Below are 21,760 nucleotides of genomic sequence, written 5' to 3'. Positions count from 1 at the left end.
AGAAACCACTGGCCAAATTCTACATCTTAGGCCTGAAGCTCCCCTAAACGTTGTAGTGTAATAATTTGTATTCCTTTCTTATGAGAAATGAACAGTATGAGAAAATCGGTTCCTGTCTATTGTCCACATATAAATCATAATATGTTGGTATGTGCATCTTTCCCAGACGTAAAAATTATGTAAATTATACAAATGTACCTACTGCAATGGAGGGATCATGTAAAGCTTACTATCTTTTTTTGTTGTTTGAGAGAGAGAGAGTGCACATCCATGTGTGCACTAGCAGGGGAGGGGCAGAGGAAGAGAGAGAATCCCAAACAGGCCCCACACTCAGCACGGAGCCGGACACGGGGTTTGATCCCATGATTTGGGATCATAACCCCAGCTGACAACAAGAGTCGGATGCTCAACCAACTGAGCCTCCCAGGCACTCCAAGCTTACTTATTATTTTATTGATATTAGAGATCAGAGAAGAATGTACTTTTTGAAACAGCCTCAAATAAGAGAATATTGCTGGCTGTGGTCATGGCCCAGATAACGAAGGAGCCAGGCCACATCTTCTCTTTCAAGCAGTTGTGGGCACAGGCATCTGTGTCTCCCACTTAAAAAGGGAGTGTGTCGGGGCGCCTGGGTGGCGCAGTCGGTTAAGCGTCCGACTTCAGCCAGGTCACGATCTCGCAGTCCGTGAGTTCGAGCCCCGCGTCGGGCTCTGGGCTGATGGCTCAGAGCCTGGAGCCTGCTTCCGATTCTGTGTCTCCCTCTCTCTCTGCCCCTCCCCCGTTCATGCTCTGTCTCTCTCTGTCCCAAAAATAAATAAACGTTGAAAAAAAAAATTAAAAAAAAAAGGGAGTGTGTGCCCATGTATGTATGTGTGTTGTAGAAATGCTCCAAAACCACTAGGTCTTGTGGCCACACACACACACACACACACAAAAGAGCTCAGCAGCAGAGGACTGAAATCAGTGCAGGGATTTTGTGATGTTATTGTTTGGAGTCAAGAACAAAGAGAAAGTAGGAGACACTTTGACTAGTCTCTGACACCTTGAAATTTTTGTCTGATTGCTGAATTTTAATGACCTAGCAAGGCTAGGTTTTGGCAAGGCTGTGAGAGGCACAGATTTGCTATTGATGGACACCAGCTAGGTGAAGATTCACGATCATCAGTGTTTTCCAAATGGCCAAATCTCATTTTTGGTTTCCAGCTTTATTTTATTGGTTCTAAGACAGCATCAGAATTTTATTTCAAGTAGGTCATAGGGTACTAATTAAGCAATTCATCAAAACCAGAATATTTATGTTTTGAGAGTATCGTGAAAAGCCTGAGCTGAACACTATGCCTGTGATCTTCTTTGCAGAAAGATGTTTTCCATGATCTTGGCAGGGGAATTCTGGACAGCGCTTGGCAAGGCTATAATGCCACCCTCCTAGCCTATGGCCAAACTGGCTCTGGAAAAAGCTATTCCATGGTTGGGCTTGGCGCAAACAAGGGTATCATTCCAAATGTATGTGAAGAGCTCTTTCAAGCAATTGAGGAGCGGGAGAGAAATCAGGAATACCAGGTATGTACTCTCCTAAAATCCCTTCTTGGAGGGATTTCTTCTCTCATTTTGGAAATCCCTGGCCCCGAATTATCAGCATCTCTATTGGGGGATAATGTTAATTTTCCATAGCAAAATCTTTTCAGGATCACAAAATCAAGTTGCAGATAACGAGAATGTAGAATTTTTCTAGTCCTGAGGCAAACCCAAGGAAATATTTTTTAAAGGGATTTTGAATATCCTAGCAGCAGCTGTCTTAAAAGCTAACACTCCAAGGGATCGATCATTGTTGGGGTTGCTCAACAAGACTGTCACTGACTCTCCTACAGTCACCTTTACTCCCCTCTTCTGCTAAGGCTGTGGTTGTGTCTTCATCTTCATTTATGGATTTTTATTTCTTCACAAAAATTTTTTTAATGTTTATTCATTTTTTGAGAGACAGAGAGAGATAGAGCATGAGCAGGGGAGGGGCAGAGAGAGGGGGAGACACAGAATCTGAAGCAGGCTCCAGGCTCCGAGCTGTCAGCACAGAGCCCGACATGGGACTCAAACTCCTGAACCGTGAGATCATGACCTGAGCTGAAGTCAGACGCTCAACTGACTGAGCCACCCACGTGCCCCTATGGATTTTTATTTCTAAATAAGGACTTTTATTTTCTTTCTCAGTTTCCCCAGCAGAGTTTCTTACTTGCCCCAACATAGAAGGCCCACACTGAATTTTACATTCACTGAAGGTGGGCGACATCACCACGATGGACAGCAACCATTAACAAATGTCTTTAAGACATGATGGTAAATTGTCTACAAATACCTGTAAGCAGAGCCTGTGTTTGTTTCCTCTAAGTGATAGGTGAAATTTATGTCATGAAAATTCAACAATGCATCATCTTTTTTTTAATCTCAATTTTCCTCCTGATTTTAAAAGCAATGTGTTCAAGTCAGAGAACAGAAATTGCTCACAATCTCATCACTTAAATACTGTCAACATTATACTATATTAGTAATTTTGTAATTATTTTTTTTTCAAAGTAATACAAGCATAGTTTAAAAACCCAAATTACCTAAGGGAAAGGAAGGCCTATGTCCACACAAAAAACATATACATGAATGTTGCACAGCGACGTATTTGCGAAGGTCAAAAAGTGGAAACAAGCCAAGCGGCCATCAAGTGATGAATGGATGAATGGAAGGCGGTATGGCCAGACAATGGAATATACTCAGCAGTAAGAGGAACTATAGCATCTGGCACCTGCTACAACATGGATGAAACTTGGGGCACCTGGGTGGTTCTGTTGGTTGAACGACTGACTCTTGATCAGTTCAGGTCATGATCCCAGGGTTGTGGGATTGAGCCCCTCATCAGGCTCTGCACAGGGCATGGAGCCTGCTTGGGATTCTCTCTCTCTCCCTCTCTCTGCCCCACCTCTACTCACATGTGCTCGCTCTCTAAAATAAAGTAAAACAAACAAAGCAATATTTAAAAATGGATGAACCTTGAAAACATTATGCTGAGTGGAAAAAAAGCCACACAGGAAAGATACCATACCATTTGATTCCCTTCACATAAAATGGCCAGAATAGGAAAAATCTATAGAGACAAAAAGTGGGTTGGTGATTGCCTAGGGTTGGGGCGGCGCAGAGAGGAACAGAGAAGGTCGAGTGGAGAGTGACTGTTAATGGGGTTCTTTTTGGAGGGGACAAAACATTCTTGGGTTGTGGGGGTAGTTACACAGCTCTGTGAATATACTCAAGACCATTGGGTTGTACACTTTTTAATTTTTTTTTAATGTTTATTTTTGAGAGAGAGAGAGGAAGAGAGAGAATCCCAAGCAGGCTCCATGCTCAGTGCAGAGCCCAATGTGGGGCTTGATCTCACGAACTGTGAGATCACGATCTCAGCCAAAACCAAGAGTTGGACGCTCAACTGACCGACTGAGCCACCCAGGCGCCCCAGATCATACATGTTAAATGGAAGGATGGTACAGAATTGCACTGACAGCCTTGTTGAAAGCCACCAGTGTCTTGCTGTCCTTCCTCCCCTCCTTGCCCATCGTGGCCCAAAGGTTACCATCTTCCATGCTTCACCATTTGCCCTGGTATCCATCTGCATATTTTCAAACAATGCTGGTTTTTCTCCTCTTAGTAAAAATGTCTGAAATTGCTGTTGACCTTCTTGCCACAGTAAAAGAGAATTTATCCCCATCACACCCACACCATACACCACGATGCTTTCTTGGCCACATAACCGCTGCGTTATCGCAAAATTTGGTTAAATCAGTAGTGTTTAGCATTTTAGCTGTGCAACTATTAGTCACTGCTGAACCAAGGAATACATAAACGCCTTTCTACACTGTTTTTCTTCAAGTATTCTTTAATTTTTTAATTTTAAAATTTGTGGGGCTTGTTTTTCTTTGAATTTTTAATTGCCTTGTATGTGTGTATGTGTATGGTATTCTATAAATCCCTCTGCGGGTTTTTCTCAATGCACTGTCACCTACCTATTAATCCTATTTCTAATACATTCAAGACTTATCAGCTCCATTAGTCAGGGATGGGGGTCTCCTTCAGCAAGAGTCTTCCATTTTCCTGCTGTGATTTGGAGCAGTATTTCCCCAAGGCCACTGCAAAGTGTCATTTTGGAACTCTATTGCCACATCCTTCTCTGCTGCCTCCTCGGGCTACTAAATGCAACATGTTTCTGTTTCTTAGTTTACGCTCTCCTTCTGCTGCAATGTCCTCAGGATAGGTGGATCGGGTATACTTTGCATCTCTGCATCACTGAAAATACCTTTTCCTCCTCCCACATTGATTGAAGTGTATCCAGAACAGAATTCCAGATTTCTGAGAATAATTGGCAACATTATTCATTTTCTTTTGATTTCCAACTTTGCAGCTGAGAAGTCTGGTACCAGTCTGGTTTCCAATTCTTTCTATGTGAACTTTTTTTTTTTTTTTACTTTCAGCTTCTCTCTCAGCTTTTAGGATCTTCTTTTCACCCCTGATGGTCTGGTGTATCTTAGTGTAAGCATTTTTCATTCATCGTGCTGGACACTTGGGGGAACCTTTTCAATCTGGTGATCTTTGTCTTCAGTTCTGAGTAGCTTTTCTTATGTTATTTCTTTTATAATTGTTCTCCCTTCTAGAACTCCTCTTAATTGGATTTTGGACCTCTTGTGCTAATATTCTAATTGTATAATGTTTTACTTCTTGCTTTCCACTTCTTGGTCTTTTTTCCCCCTTTATTCTAGAAGATTCCCTCAACTCTATCTTACAACCCTTCTACTACATTGTCACTTTGGCTATCTTTCCTCAAGTTTAATGTACAAACATTCTTACTCTCTTTTTCCTTTTTTTCATAGATAGAATTCTTTCTCTCTCTGATGCTAGGAATTATAGGACTTTTTTAAAATATATTTTTTTTTAATTTTTTTTTCAACGTTTATTTATTTTGGGACAGAGAGAGACAGAGCATGAACGGGGGAGGGGCAGAGAGAGAGGGAGACACAGAATCGGAAACAGGCTCCAGGCTCCGAGCCATCAGCCCAGAGCCTGACACGGGGCTCGAACTCATGGACCGCGAGATCGTGACCTGGCTGAAGTCGGACACTTAACCGACTGCGCCACCCAGGCGCCCCTTTAAAATATATTTTTAAATGTTTATTTTTGAGAAAGAGGGAGACACAGTGTGAGCAGGGGAGGGGTAGAGAGAGAGGGAGACACAGAATCCAAAGCAGACTCCAGGTTCTGAGTTGTCAGCACAGAGGCCAACATAGGACTCAAATTCACGAACCATGAGATCATGACCTGAGCCAAAGTTGGACACTTAAATGACTGAACCACCCAGGTGTCCCTATAGGACTTTTAAAAGTGTTTTCTTCTACTCCGTGCATTGTCTGCTTTCTTGGAGTTCCTTTTTTCTACAGTTTGTTTGCTCTCTCATATTGGAGGCTTTCCTGGTCTGCTAATCCTAGGCCATTTGTTTAAAACATGTGACACTCAAGTTAGTTGGAAGCTCTGGGGACAGGAGACATGACTGGCAAGACCCACGATGGGGTAATGAAATGCACAAGCCAGCCTTCCCCTTGGTAGAGGGGTGGTGGCAAATGTCAGTATCTTGGGGCCTTTTCTTTATGCTAGAGCCATTCAGAGCCCTCCAGTCTCCTGCTTAAGGGGTGCTCGCTTGTCCAGCAATATTCCAAAAGCACAGTAGGGTAAAAACCACCCTTTTTCTGTACATATGTTCAGAGTGGGGGTGAACAATAAAGAATAACCTTTTTCTGGCACACCTGGGTGGCTCAGTCAGTTAAGCATCCGACTTTGGCTCAAGTCATGGTCTCACAGTTCGTGGGTTCAAGCCCCACATCAGGCTCTATGCTGCTTCAGATTCTGTGTCTCCCTCTCTCTCTGCCCCTCCCCTACTTGCGCTCTCTCTCACAAAAACATTAAAATTTTTTTAAAATAATCTTTTTCTGTTTCCAATTGAGATTGAAAGACACACACTCACACACACACACACACAGAGGTGTATATCTGTTTTTCATTTATATTAATAACTTCCTCCAGATCATTAAAATTATGCAAGAATCTCTTACGACATGTGAAATAGAGCACTGGTATATTTAATAATAGCCTTTCCCTTTGTGGGAAATTTTTGTTGTTCCTACATTACTTTTTTTTTTTTTTCCCAAAGATGACTTTCCAAAGAATATTTACTTTATGTTCTTTTCTGTACAGGTTACATTCAGTATGCTGGAAATTTACAATGAGCAGGTAACGGCGATTCTATTCTCTGACACACAAATCTGGGTGACTCTGAAGCTTAATCAATATTAATACTATCAATATCAATCAATATCCCCCGCACTACAGATACAGTCAGAACTCTGTGGCCTGGCATTGGCTAGCCAGCCTTGACCCACCTCTCCGGCTCTACGTCTTGTCCCTTTATCTCCACACACCCTATGCTTCAGCCGCATAGACTTCTCCTTCCTTTCCAGAACACATCATTCCGTCCTGCATTTCCCGTTCTCTCCCTGGAACGGCCCCCTGCTTTCGCCGCCCTTGAAGAAAGCACTGCCCTTGGAGGTACAGCTCCGGGCTCAGGGCTCCCACACACCCTGCAGCAGTTGACCTCAGTCAGCATGTGGGGTAGAGGAGGTGGCGGCAAATTTATTTTCAAAGGGCCAGTCTCTGCTGCAACTACTCACTTCTGCCCTCGTAGAGCAAACGGTATATGCATGAAGAGGCACAGCTGTGTACCCATAAAGTTTGATTCCTGGACACTGAAACTTAAATTTCACATAAATCTTGATGTGGGGCCATGAGCCAACAGTCAAGAAAGAATTCTTGAGATATTTTCAGTGCAAAAAGGTGCTTTTATTATAGCACGGGGACAGTACCCATGGGCAGAAGGGGCTGCATTGGGATCATGAGGAGTGACTGATGATATATTTTTTAGTTAGCGGGAGTTAGCGATAGCAGAGGTCTCTAAGGAATTTGTGCACGTTAGAAGCCCCCTGGGGGGGGGCAACCTATTGTTAAGATAAGGCTGCTTTTAGTCTTTGATGAAATATCAACATTAAGGCGGCCGTGAATTCCTTGAGGAAGGTCGTGCTCTGCACATCTCAGGGATTTATCAGTGGGTTGCGGGGTGTAAGGAGACTTAATTTTAGCTACATTTCTCTTGCCTTTGTTGTTCTCATCAATTTTCACATACCACAAAATACCTTTTGATTTTTTTTTTCAATCATTTAAAAATGTGGAAAACGGTCTTATGTCAAGGATCATACAAAAACACGTGGTAGGCTGAATTTAGCCCCCAGGCCATGGTTTGCCTGTCCCTAAAGGAAGGGCATGGTCTCAGACCCCAGCTCTCTCATGGACTAGCCATGTGACTTTGGAAAATCACTTTAACTCAGAACTCAGTCTTCTCACTTATAAAGTAGAGAATTTCTAATAAGACAGTACCCATTGAGATGTACTGTGGTCTCACTGCCCTTTCCCCATGAATTGGTCATATTATACTGTGAACTTTAATTAAATATTTGTATCTCCCAAACAGACCATTTCTTTGTGAACACCCTTCTACAGGAAATACTGTCTCAATAGCCAATACACTTTTAGGCTTAAAAGGGGTGCTCCTGAATATTTACAGATGGTCCCCTCTGGTAACCATCAGTTTATGCTCTGTAGTTAAGAGTCTGCTTCTTGGTTTATCTCTCTTTTTTTTCCCCCTTGGCTCATTTGTTTTGTCTCTTAAGTTCCACATATGAGTGAAATCATAAGGTGTTTGTACTTCTCTGAATGACTTATTGCACTTAGCAGAATACACTCTAGCTCTATCCATGGTGTCACAAATGGCAAGGTTTCCATTCTTTTTTTATGGCTGAGTAATATCCCATTGTGTGTGTGTGTGTGTGTGTGTGTGTGTGCGTGTGTGTATACATCTTTTTTATCTTTTTATCGGTCAATGGACACTTAGGCTGCTTCCATAATTTGGCTATTGCAGATAATGCTGCTATAAATATTGGGGTGCATGTATCCCTTTGAATTAGTATTTTTGGATTTTTTTTTTAAGTAGGCTTCATGCTCAGCATGGAGCCCAGTGTGGGGCTCAAACTCACGACTGTGAGATCATGATCTGAGCTGAGATCAAGAGTCAGATGCTTAACCGACTGAGCCACCCAGGCAGGCCAGTATTTTTGTATTCGTTGGGTAAATACTTAGTAGTGCAATTACTGGGTCATAGGGTAGTTATGTTTTTAACTTTTTGAGGAACCTCCATACTTTTCCACAGTGGCTGCACCACTTTGCATTCCCATCAATAGTGCAAGAGGGTTTCCTTTTCTCCACATCCTTGCCAACACCTGTCGTTCCTTGTGTTGTTAATTTTAGCCATCCTGACAGGCGTGAGGTGGCATCTCATCGCGGTTTTGCTTTGCATTTCCCCGATGATGAATGAGGTTGAGCATCTTTTCAAGTGTCTGTTGGCCGTCTCTACGTCTTCTTTGGAGAAATGTCTGTTCATGTCTTCAGTCCTTTTTAAAATTGGATTATTTGGTTTTTGGGTGTTGAGTTTGATAAGGTCTTTATAGATTTTGGATACTATCATTTTGATGTGTCATTTGCAAATATTTTTTCCCATTCCATGGGTTGCTTTTTAATTTTGTTTATTGTTTCCTTTGCTGTGCAGAAACCTTTTCCTTTGGTAAAGTCCCAATAATTTATTTTTGCTTTTGTTTCTCTTGCCTCAGGAGACATATTTAGAAAGAAGTTGCTAGGGCTGATGCCAAAGAGGTTATTGCCTGTGTTCTCCTGTAGGATTTTGATGGTATCCTGTCTCACATTTAGGTCTTTACCTAATTTTGAATCTATTTCTGTGCATGGTGTAAGAAAGTGGTCCAGTGTCATTCTTTTGCATGTTGCTGTCCAGTTTTCCCAACACGATTTGTTGAAGAGACTGTCTTTTTCCCATGGGATATCTTTTCTGCTTTGCCAAAGATTGACTGACCATATAGTTGTGGATTCCAAATGGGTTCTCATGTCAAGGTCACTGGTTAAGTTTCTATTTCTTTCAAGTTGCTAAGACTTGGAAGATAGTATGGCTCCTTTACCTTACACCAATAACTTTAGGAAGACAATTTAATTTCTTTTATTACCAACTTCTGGTGGGCATCTCATTGTGGTCTCCCTACTGACATCTGTTTATGATGATACGCTGTCTAGAATTCTGTCTTCTTGTCTCTAAAATGAGAACACTGGACATCTTAGGAACATTTCCGTTTCTCATATTCCAGGAGTCTCCGGTATTTTTCCTCTAGGTACTTAAAGTGAAGCTTATTAGGTACCTGTGATGTTTCAGACATCATACCAGACTCTGAGGACGAGTGAGTCCCAGGACTTAACTCCCGCCACGGAGGAGTCTGGTGGGAGCTTAAAACACCTCTCCAGACAGTGATGCCTTACGTGTGCAGCATGAAAAGTAAAGCGCATTGGCAACATCGGTCAATGCTGGACTCAGACTGGGCCCCGAGAGATGTGTATGAGCTTGGCGAGGCTGCGGGAAGGCTCGGGGCACAGATAGGGGCACTTTGGGCCAGGATTAGTTTTCACCAGTCGAAAAATACCTGAAAGCGCATGGCACTGAAGGGAGCAGTGAGTAAGTACTCTGGGTAGCCGGAGTTGGATGCACGGCGGGGACGTCAGGAGATGAAGCCAAAGATAGGCTCTGCCTGAGAGCGAGGGGCCTTTGTCCTGCAGGCAGTGGAGAATCAGTGGAGGATCTTACAGGGAAATCAGATAATCGGACTGGGATTCTGGGAGCGTTCTCTAGCAGCAGAGGGAAGTTGGATTTGAAGGCGTGCCAAATGGAGGCAGAGTTAGGGGAGTCCCGGGAAAGCCCAGGTGAGTGAAGAAGGTCTTATGAGAGTCACCCAATTCTGATCTCCAGACACTCCCTGGAGGGCGCTGGCACCAGGATCTGCCCCTGTCTCTGGCACCTTACGTCCACTGTCTTAGTTTGGCTCGCCCAAGCTTCCATCTGCGATCTTGCCTTGCTTCTAGGACGCAGAGCTGTGGAGCAACAGACCTGGGGGAGATCTCAGAGATCGTTTAATCCGCCCCCTCCTATTATGAACCCTAGGAAAATAAGAGATTTTCCAAAGCACTCCCAGGCTGGAAGCAAAACAAGGACTGAGAACCCAGGTCTTCAGGCTCCCAGCCCAGACGTCTCGGTACCATAAGACACCGAACCACCCCTCTGGGGGCCTCTGCTTCTACCAGACTCCCACAGCAGGACCTACTTGGCCTTGTCCGAAGTGGCTCTTCTTGGGTGAGAGGCAACACGGGCTTGCACCCGAGGCCGTGGTCTAGGAGTGACAGCTCACGAATCTCCGACAAGAAGATTCAAAGAATCACCCTCATTCTCTTGTTAGACTTGACTGGCGCAAATACCATCGGGATTGAATCAGTTTCCCGTGGAAGTAGGGTTCGGGGTGGTGGCATTTGGGGGATGATGATCCCCCCCCCCAGGTGCATCAGGCCTTCTGCTGACCTTGGGTACTCAGCACGCTATTCTCTGCTATTTATTTTTATTTTTAGTTGTCACTGTTTTCAGTAAAATGTCACCACTTTGTAACAGAGACTCTGTGGTAATTCAGACCGGGACTAGGATGGTGTATTTCTATGTTATCCCCAAAGGAGTTGCTAATCAAATAAAACGGTTAACAAGGCTCCTGGGAGAACGTTCATGGCAACCCTTATTCTCTTATAAGGGTTTCAAGCAGAAATGTTTTAGAAGCACCTGTTGAAAGCCAGACGCCCGTGCACACCCACTCCAATATTTCGTCATGCTGTAGAAGTGGTTCCAGACGCTTCTAATGCACAACATACAGTGTGTTAAACATTATTCGTTAGCCTCGCTCTGATTACACCGTCCTGTGAAAAAGCATTCACGGAGTGCCTCTCCTATGTCAGGAACTATGTCAGGATCTACTGGTCCCACAGGAAGGGAGTTCACAGGCCGGATGGGCTCCCTGAGGTACTAGAAAATACTAGAACTGAGTTTCAGAAAACTAGGCTTACGTCAGCAGTTACAACAGATTTCCCTCGTGTTGGCTGTTCCCCTATTGCTTACTTACCTAAATTATGAGAGTGTCCAGTACCTCCTGAAATTTAGCATCTATTCATTCAATAAATATTTATTTATTTTTAATGTTTATTTATTTTAGAGAGAGAGAGAGAGAGAGCGCATGTGCGTGCACGAGGAGAGGGGCAGAGAGAGAGGGAGACACAGACTCCAAAGCGGGCTCCGGGCTCCGAGCTGTCCACCCAGAGCCCCCCACACGGGGCTCGAACTCACGAACCGTGAGATCATGTCCTGAGCCGAAGTCAGAGGCTTCACCAACAGAGCCACCCAGGGGCCCCAATAAGTTTTTTTTTTATTTAATATATCCTAGGCAGAGGCGTTAAGAGCGACATAAATGGAAATCCCCGGCTTCCTGAAGTTTATACTCTTTTTTTCCACAGATACGAGACCTGTTGTCTAGAACCAAGCAACCCGGAGGACTAAAAGTAAGGGAGGATCAACACCTGGGCTTTTATGTGGACGGCCTGAAGTCAGTGCCCTGTGAGAAGTACGCGCAGATTGAAAGGCTGATGGAGCAAGGGACAAAAATAAGGACCACGGCCTCGACCAACATGAACGCCAGCAGCAGCCGGTCTCATATGGTTATCACCATTCAGTTCAGGCAGGTGAGATGTGCGGGAAGGCAGCCGTCCCGGTTCCCCACCAGGCTTGGGGTCTGTGGGGGGGGTATCCCGAGGGCACGAGGAGCTGGTGGGTGTTCAGGAATCCTTTCAGATTTGACCTGTGGATTATGGTGGCTGCTTCCAACCAGGGGCTCCGGGGTCAGGAACAGGAGGAAGGGAGGCACCTTGCCTCTCTCCACCCTGGCTCCCCAGTACGATGATGACCAGCTTTCAGATCCCTGAGCCTAGAGGACACCAGATACTCAACTACCTTTCCGATTCATGCAAGTTGCAAGATAAAGTCTTCGAAACTATCTCACCCATGTAACTCTCCACTAACTGGCATCTCTGATAAAACCGAGCACATTTTTCCCCACCGCACTCCTCGGTAGATATCAGAGAGTGAACTCTAGATCGTCACTAGCCGGATTCAGAAACAGTTATTTACAAAGCCTGGGCAATCGGTGCAGGGAGCTGGGATTTCACCATCTCTGTTCCCTACGCCATAGCCCGAGTCACAGACAGAATGGGAATAAATGAAGGTTGCCCTGCTCTGATCAGGAATAGTGGGACAACACTGGACTATACCTGACCCTTTGTTTACCGGCTTTGAAACTTCGGGAAATAACTTCCTTGCCCTCAGTCTCCGTTTCCTATTCTGTAAAATGTGATCCTGCAAGAATGCTGGGAAGTTTAAATAAGAGCCTGCATTTAAAATTTTTTTTTCAACGTTTATTTATTTTTGGGACAGAGAGAGACAGAGCATGAACGGGGGAGGGGCAGAGAGAGAGGGAGACACAGAATCGGAAACAGGCTCCAGGCTCTGAGCCATCAGCCCAGAGCCCGACGCGGGGCTCGAACTCACGGACCGCGAGATCGTGACCTGGCTGAAGTCGGACGCTTAACCGACTGCGCCACCGAGGCACCCCGAGAGCCTGCATTTTAAAAAAGTTTGAGGGCAGACTGCGAAGATGGCGGAGAGGGACCTGAGCTCGTTTCCTCCTCCTCACACACAGAGGCAATGACTACGCATGATCCAGCTCACTCTGGAAATGACTCGAAGACTAGCAGAACAGCTCTTCCACAGCTAAAGACACGGAGAGATAACCCCCATTGAGAAGGGTAGGAGGGGCGGAGACCTGGCTGGAAAGCAAAGCCCAAGCATAATGACGCCCAAGCGAGAAGGATATCCCAGGCACCAAGATTTTCCCTCACGAGCGAGGGTATCAGACTTTACCTCGGGCACCCCCTGCCCTGGAGACCTGCATCGGAAAGACAAGCCTTGTAATACCTGGCTTTGAAAATCAGTGGACTTAACTCTGGGAGAGGCAAAGCGCCATAAGAATCCAAGAGTCTGGGCCACCTGGGTGGCACAGTCGATTAAACACCTGACTCTTGGTTTTGGCTCAGGTCAGGATCTCACCATTCGTGGGATCGAGCCCAGCATTGGGCTCTGCGCTGACAGCTCAGAGCCTACTTGGGAGTCTCGCTCCCTCTCTCCCTCTCTCTCTCTCTCTCTGACCCCCCCCCCACTCACTCTCTCTCAAAATAAATAAACTTAAAAATATATCAATTAAAGAATCCAAGAGTCCACTCTTAAAGGGCCAGCACAGAAGCAGTGATTTTAAGGCATGTGTCAGAGGATCAGAGATCTGTAGGAGCTTTCTCAGGGAACGAGAGTGCTGAAGGTACTGTTTTCCTTGACGTCCTTCAGCCTAGCTGGTCAGTCCTTGTGGGATGTGATGCTCTCCATCCACCACCTTAGCCCTGCCTGTCCTGACCCTGTGTTCCACCCACCCATCCATCCAAAAAGACTCCTGCCCCAGAGGAGGGGAGCCAGCCTTGACCACCGGCACACCCACAGCTGCCACGGCCAGTCACACAGGAGGGAGCACGCAGCCCACACAACTGACCTCCCTGGAGTTCCTGGTTCTGCTGACCAGGGGGAATTGTGCTGCTGGGCCCCACGGGACACCTCTACATAAGGCCACTGCCGTCATCACCAGGAGACATAGCTGACCTAATACACAGAAACAGATGAAGGCTCAGACAAAATGAGAAGACAGAAAAATATATTCCACGCAAAAGAACAGGATGAAACCTCAGTAAAAGAACTAAGCAAAACGGAGATAAGCAATCTGCCTGATAAAGAGTTCAAAGCGATCGTCAGGTGCTACACAGACTGGAGAGAAGGGAGGATGAGCTCAGTGAGACCTTCAACCAAAGAGACAGAAATATAGTGGCTGAGTGGCTTAAGAGTCTGACTCTTGATTTTAGCTCAGGTTGTGATCTCATCGCTCTTGGGTTCGAGCCCAGTGTCAGGTTCTGTACTGTCAGTGCTTGGGATTCTCTCTCTCCGCCCCTCCCTGACTCACCTTTTCTCTCTCTCCAAGATAAATAAACGAACAAAGAGGAATTTCCTACTCTGTTTAAAGAAAAAAACAAAAAGAACTAATCACAACTGAAGAATATACTAACAAATGAAAAATACACTAGAGGGAATCAACAGCAGATTGGAGGATGCAGAACAAAGGGTCAGCAATCTGAAAGACAGGGTGATGGAAGGCAGCCAGCTGAACAGCAATTTAAAAAAAAAAAAAAGAATTTTTTAAATGAGCATAGCTTGTACTAACATTTGGATTAGAGGGGTTCCAGACAGAGGAGAGAGAGAGAAAGGGGCAGAAAACTTATTTGAAGAAATAACAGTTGAAAACTTCCCTAACCTTGGGAAGAAAACAGACATCCAGGTCCAGGAAAAACAGAGAACCCTAAACAAGATGAATCCAAGGAGGTCCACACTAAGACACATAAAAATTTAAGTGTCAAAAATGAATAACAAAGGGAGAGTCTAGAGAACAGCAAGAGAGAAGCAAATAATTGCATACAAGAGAAACCCCATAAGGCTATCAGTTGATTTTTCAGCAGAAACTTGGCAGGCCAGAAGGGAGTGGCACGATATAATCAAAGTACAGAAAGGAAAAGCCTACAATCAGGAATTCTCTACCCATCAAGGTTATGATCCAGAATTGAAGGAGAGATAAAGAGTTTCCAGGACAGGGGTGCCTGGGTGGCTCAGTCAGTTGAGTATCTGACTCTTGATTTCAGCTCAGATTATGATCCCAGGATTGTGGGATTGAGCCTGGCGCCTGCTTAAGATTCTCTCTCTCCCCTGCTCAAGTGCTCTCTCCCACTCTAAATGAATGAATGAATGAATGAATGAATGAATAGCTGGCTAGCTAGTTAGCTTCCAGGACAAACAAAAGTCAAAGGAGAACATTACCACTAAACTGGCCTTACAAAAAATGTTAAAACAACTTCTTTAAACAGAAAAGAAAAGGCTATAACTAGAATTAAGAAAATTATGTAAGGAGAGGCACCTGGGTGGCTCAGTCAGTTAAGCATCTAACTCCTGGTTTCCGCTCAGGTCATGATCTCACGGTTAGTGAGTTCGATCTCCACATTGGGCTCCACATTGACAGTGCAGAACCTGCCTGGGATTCCCTCTCACTCCTCCCTCTGCCCCTCCCTCGCTCGTGTGTGTGCACGCCCTCTCTCAAAATGAATAAACTTTTTTTTAAAGAAAATTATGAAAGGAAAAAATGTCACTGATAAAACCAGACATAAAGGTGATAAATCAATCACTACTAAAGCTAGTATGAAGGTTACAAGGCAAAGGTAGTAAAATTAATTATATATACAAAAGTCAGTTAAAGGATACATAAAATTTTTAAATGTAAAGTATGACACCATATACATAAAATGTGGAGGGGAAGGAAAAATGTAGAGCGTTTAGAATGTGTTTCAACTTAAGCAATCATCAACGTAAAATAGACTATTATTTACACTGAATTTACATGTGAACCTCATGGTGACCACAAACCCAAACCCCTAAGATACACAAAAAATAAAGAGAAAGGATTCCAAGCACAACAATAAAGAAACTTATCAAATCACAAAGGAAAAGAACAATAAATTTTGTTTACTAACAAAATAACAAGAACTATATACTTATCAATAATTACTTTAAATGTAAATGGACTACCAGCATTTTTCACACAGCTAGAACAAACAATCCCGAAATTTCTATGCAACTGCTAAAGACCCTGAATAGCGAAAGCAATCCTGAAAAAGAAACGAAAAGCTGGAGGAATCACAATTCCAGACTTCAAGCTGTATTACAAAACTGTAGTCATCAAGACAGTATGGTACTTGCACAGGAACAGACACACAGATCAATGGAACAGAATAGAAAACCCAGAAATGGACCCACAACTATATGGTCAACTAATCTTTGACAAAGTAGGAAAGAATATCCAATGGAAAAAAGATGGTCTCTTTGACAAATGGTGTTGGGAAAATTGGACACCAGCATGCAGAAGAATGAAACTGGACCACTTTCTTACACCACACACAAAAATAAATTCAAAATGGACAAAGACCTAAATGTGAGACAGGAAATCACCAAAATCCTAGAGGAGAACATAGGTAGCAACCTCTTTGACCTTGGCCAGAACAACTTCTTACTAGACACATCGCCGAAGCAAAAAGGAATTATTGGGACTTCATCAAGATAAAAAGCTTCTGCACAGCAAAGGAAACAATCAACAAAACTAAAAGGCAGCCAATGGAATGGGAGAAGATATTTGCAAATAACATATCTGATAAGGGGTTAGTATTCAAAATCTATAAAGAACTCATCAAACTCAATACCCAAAAAAACAAATAATCTGGTCAAGAAATGGGCAGAAGATATGAATAGACATTTCTCCGAAGAAGACACCAGATGGCTAACGGACACATAAGATGCTCAACATCACTCATCATCAGGGAAATACAAATCCAAACTATGATGATATATTACCTCACACCAGTCGGAATGGCTAATATTAACAACACATGAAACAAGAGATGTTGATGAGGATGTGAGAAAGGAGAACCCTTTTGCACTGTTGGTGGTAATGAACAGGTGCAGCTGCTCTGAAAAACAGTATGGAGGTTCCCCCAAAAGTTAAAGATAGAACTACCCTATGATCCAGCAATCGCACTACTAAGTATTTACCAAAAGGATCAAAAAAATAGATTCGGAGGGGTGCATGCGCCCTGATATCTAAAGCAGCACTATCAACAATAGCCAAAGTATGGAAAGAGCCCAAATGTCTATCAACTGATGAATGGATAAAGAAGATGTGGTATGTATGTACACACACACACACACACACACACACACACACACACAATGCAATACTACCCAGCCATCACAAAGAATAAAACCTTCCCATTTGTGACAACGTGGATGGAGCTAGAGTGCATTATGTTAAACGAAATAAGTCAGAGAAAAGACAAATACCATATGATTTCACTCATATGTGGAATTTAAGAAACAAAACAGATGAACATACGGTAAGGGGGGACAAAGAAAAGGAAGCAAGCCATAAGAGACCCTTAACAACAAAGAACAAACTGAGGATTGCTGAAGGGAGGTGGTGGGGGATGGGCTAGGTGGGTGATGGGTATTAATGAGGGCACTTGTTGGGATGAGCACTGGATGTTGTATGTAAGTGATGAATCACTGAGTTCTACTCCTGAAACCAATAATACCCTGTATGTTAACTGATTAGAACTTACTTACTTACTTACTTATTTATTTATTTATTTATTTATTTATTTATTTATTTTAAGACAGAGTGAGAGTGCCTGAACAGGGGAGGGACAGAGAGAGAGGGGGAGAGAGAATCCCAAGGAGGCTTTGTGCTGTCAGCATGGAGCCCGATGTGGGGCTCAAATTCACTAACTGGGAGATCATGACCTGAGCCCAAACCAAGAGTCAGATGCTCAACTGACTGAGCCACCCAAGCGCCCCTAACTAGAATTTAAACCAAAACTTGGAAAAAATGAACGTAAATGGACTACATGTTCCAATCAAAAGAACATAAAGTGACTGAATGGAATAAACAAACAAACAAACAAGACCCAACTATATGCTCTCTCAGGGATTCACTTCAGACTTAAGGATACATACAGACTGAGAGTGAAAAGATGGCAAAAGATATTCCATGCATGTGGAAGCAAAAAACAAATGCTAGGGTAGACAAAATTGACTTTAAAACAAAGACTGTAACAAGAGACATCATTACATAATGATAAAGGGATCACTCTAACAAGAGGCTATAAAAGTTGTAAATCTGTCTGCACCCAACATAGGAGCACCTAAATATATAAAGACAATATTAACAGACATAAAGGGAGAAACTGACAGTAATACAACAATAGGAGGGGACTTCAACACCCCACTTAAGTCAGTGGACAGATTGTCCAGACAAAAAGTCAACAAGGAAACAGTGGCTTTGAGTGACACATGAGACCAGATGGATCGCACAGATACATATCCCATCCAAGAACAGCAGAATACAAATTCTTTTCAAGTGCACATGAAACATTCTCCAGGGTAGATTTCATGTTAGGCCACAAAATACACCTCAAGAAACTTAAGGAGTTTGAAATCACATCAGGCTCTGCACTGGGATTGGAGCCTGCGGGGGATTCTCTCTCTCCCTCTGGCCCTCCCCGACTTGCACACACTCTCTCTCTACAAAGACTACTACAAAAGATTATACACCAACAAATTGGACAAATGGATAGAAGAAATGGATAAATTCCTAGAAATGTACAAGTCCAATTCTGAATTGGGAAGAAATAGAAAATCTGACCAGACCAATAACCAGGAAAAACACTGAATTGGCATTCAAAGAGCTCCCAGCAAACAAAATCGCAGGACCACATGGCTTCACAGATGAAGTCTACCAAACATTTAAAGAAGCGTTAATACCTATTCTTTTCAAACTACTCCAAAAAATAGGAAAGAAACCTTCCAAATTTTTCACAGTAGGAGGCCAGCATCATCTTGATGCAAATTAAAAAATGTTAAAGATTGATATCCTTGATGAACATACATGCAAAAATCTTCTACAAACCAAATTCAACAATACATGAAAAGTATCATTCCCACAATCAAGTAGAATTTATTTCAGGGACTCAAGGGTAGCTCAAGATTTGCAAATCAATCAACGTAATGTACCACATGAACAAATGAAGGACAAAAATCATAGGATTAACAGATGCAGAAAAGAGCATTTGACAAAACTTAACATGTGTTCATCATGAAAACTCTCAGTAAGGTGGATTTAAGAGGAACATAACTCAATGTACATAATAAAGTCCACATGTGAAAAACCCACAGCGGGCATTATACTCAGTGGTAAAAAACTAAAGGCGTTTCCTCAAAGATGAGGAACAAGACAGGATGTGCTCACTTTTATTCAACATGTGGAAGTCCTAAAAAAAAAAAAATAAAAAAAAAAAACTTAGAAAAATAAGGGCACCTGGGTGGCTCGGTCGGTTGAGCGTCCGACTTCGGCTCAGGTCATGATCTCACGGTCCGTGAGTTCGAGCCCCGCGTTGAGCTCTGTGCTAACCGCTCAGAGCCTGGAGCCCGTTTCAGATTCTGTGTCTCCCTCTCTCTCTGCCCCTCCCCCGTTCATGCTCTGTCTCTCTCTGTCTCAAAAATAAATAAACGTTAAAAAAAAATGTCTTTTAAAATAAATAAATAAATAAATAAATAAATAAATAAATAAATAAATATTTTTAAAAAATTAAAAAAAAAAAAAACACATGTGGAAGTCCTGGCCACAGCAATCAGATGATCAGACATGAAAAAGAATATAAGGTATCCAAATAAGTAAGAAAGAAGTAAAATTTTTCACTATTTGCAGGCGACATGATACTATACATGGAATACCCTAAAGTCTACCAAAAAACGACTAGAATTAATAAATGAATTCAGTAAAGTTTCAGGATACAAAATAGATATACAGAAGTCTATAGATTCCTGTTTCTATACATTAATAACAAACTAGTGGAAAGAGAAATTAAGAAAACAATCCTATTTATAATTCTAGCAGAAAGAATAAAATACCCAGGAATGAATTTAACCAAGGAGATAAAAAGAAATGTCCTCTGAAAGCTATACGACATTGATCAAAGACATTGGAGAAGACACAAATAATTTTTTTAACGTTTATTTATTTTTGAGAGAGAGAGAGAAGGAATCAGAGTGCATGCGTGCAAGCAAGGAGGGGGGTGGGCAGAGAGCGAGGGGGACAGAGGATCCAAAGCAACTCTGTGCTGACACATGATCGCGAGATCATCACCTGAGCTGAAGTCGGACACTCAACTGACTGAGCCACCCAGGCACCCCAAAGAAGACACAAATAAATGGAAAGACATTCCATGTTCAAGGGTTGGAAGAACAAATACTGTTAAAATGTCTACACTACCCAAAGCAAGCTACAGATCCCATGCAATCCCCATCAAAATACCAGTACTGTTGCTTTTTTTTTTTAAATAGAACTACAACAAATAATCCTAAAATTTGTACAGAACCACAAAGGAGCCCAAATAACCAAAGCAGTCTTGAGAAAGAGGAGTGAAGCTGGAGGAATTAGAATCCCAGATTTCAAAATATACTACAAAGCTATAGCAATCAACAGTATGGTACAGCCACAGAAGCAGATACATCGATCAATGGAGCACAACAGAGAGGCCAGAGATAAACACACACTTTTATGGGCAATTAATCTACAACAGAGGAGAGAACATGCAATGGGAGAAAAGACAGTCTCTTCAATAAACCATGTTGGGAAAACTGGCGAGCTGTGTGCAAAATAATGAAACTGGACTGCTTTCTTTTTTTAAAAAAAATTGTTAATGTTTTTATTTATTTTTGAGACAGAGACAGAGCATGAGCAGGGGAGGGGCAGAGAGAGGGGGAGACACAGAATCTGAAGCAGGCTCCAGGTTCTGAGCTGTCAGCACAGAGCCCGACGTGGGGCTCGAACTCACGAGCCATGAGATCATGACCTGAGCTGATGTCGGACACTTAACCGACTGAGCCACCCAGGTGCCCCGAAACTGGACCGCTTTCTAACACCATACACAACAATAAACTCAAGATGGATTAAAGACCTAAAAGTGATAACTGAATGTAGTAAATAAAAAAAAAAAATTAAATTAAAAAAAAAGAGGAGCGCCTGGGTGCTCAGTCAGTTGAATGTCCAACTTCGGCTCAGGTCATGATCTCACGGTTCATGGGTTCGAGCCCCGCATCGGGCTCTGTGCTGACAGCTCGGAGCCTGGAGCCTGCTTCGGATTCTGTGTCTCCCTCTCTCTCTGCCCCTCCCCCACTTTACTCTCTCTTTCTCTCAAAAATAAATAAACATTTAAAAAGTGGTTTAAAAGGTCTATGTTAAAGAAAGAAAACATAGGCTGTAAATGCTCAGATAACAGTCTTAATATTTTTCTGGTTCTGTCTCTTCAGACAATAGCAACAAAAGCAAAAATAAACAGTTGGGACACATCAAAATAAAAAGGTTTTGCAGAGCAAAGGAAACCATCAACAAAATGAAAAGGCAACACACTGAATGGGAGAAGATAAACGCAAATGATATATTCAATAAGGGGTTAGTGTCCAAAATACATAAAGAATTCATACAACTCAATATCAAAAAACAAAAACAACCTCAAATAATCTGATTTAAAAATTGGGCAGAGGGCCTGAGTAGACATGTTCCAAAGAAGGCATACAGACACATGAAAAGATGCTCAACATTACTCATCATCAAAACCATAATGAGATATCACCTCACACCTGTCGGAATGGCTAGAATCAAAACCACAAGAAATAACAAGTGTTGGTGAAGATGTGGAGAAAGGGGAACTCTTGGACACTGTTGGTAGGAAGGTAAGTTGGTGTGGCCACTGTGGAAAAGTGTGGAGTTTCTTCAAAAAAATTAAAAATATAAGTACCATATGATCCAGCAATCCCACTACTGGGTACTCACCCAAAGAAAATGAAAACACTAGTTCAAAAGATATACATACATCTACATTTATTGCAGCATTATTTACAACAGCCAAG

The 21,760-nt window shown here is 42.8% G+C and overlaps 1 protein-coding gene across 1 annotated transcript in view; it reads left to right on the top strand.

The window, feature by feature from the left end:
- LOC124509882 (kinesin-like protein KIF28P) overlaps positions 1-21,760 on the top strand; it is a 78,850-nt gene that overhangs the window by 15,148 nt on the left and 41,942 nt on the right. The window contains exons 3-5 of the mRNA XM_047076474.1: positions 1,357-1,560; positions 6,274-6,309; positions 11,566-11,790. Coding sequence (XP_046932430.1) covers positions 1,357-1,560; positions 6,274-6,309; positions 11,566-11,790 — 465 coding nt within the window. The remainder of the gene's footprint in view (positions 1-1,356; positions 1,561-6,273; positions 6,310-11,565; positions 11,791-21,760) is intronic.

This window comes from Lynx rufus, unplaced genomic scaffold, assembly GCF_022079265.1.
Source record: "Lynx rufus isolate CCGP_SWC_20201006 ecotype Redwood Valley unplaced genomic scaffold, mLynRuf1.p SCAF_15, whole genome shotgun sequence".
Lineage (NCBI taxonomy): Eukaryota > Metazoa > Chordata > Mammalia > Carnivora > Felidae > Lynx > Lynx rufus.
Note: the sequence above shows the minus strand (reverse complement) of the source record. Positions and strands in the feature narration are given on the sequence as shown.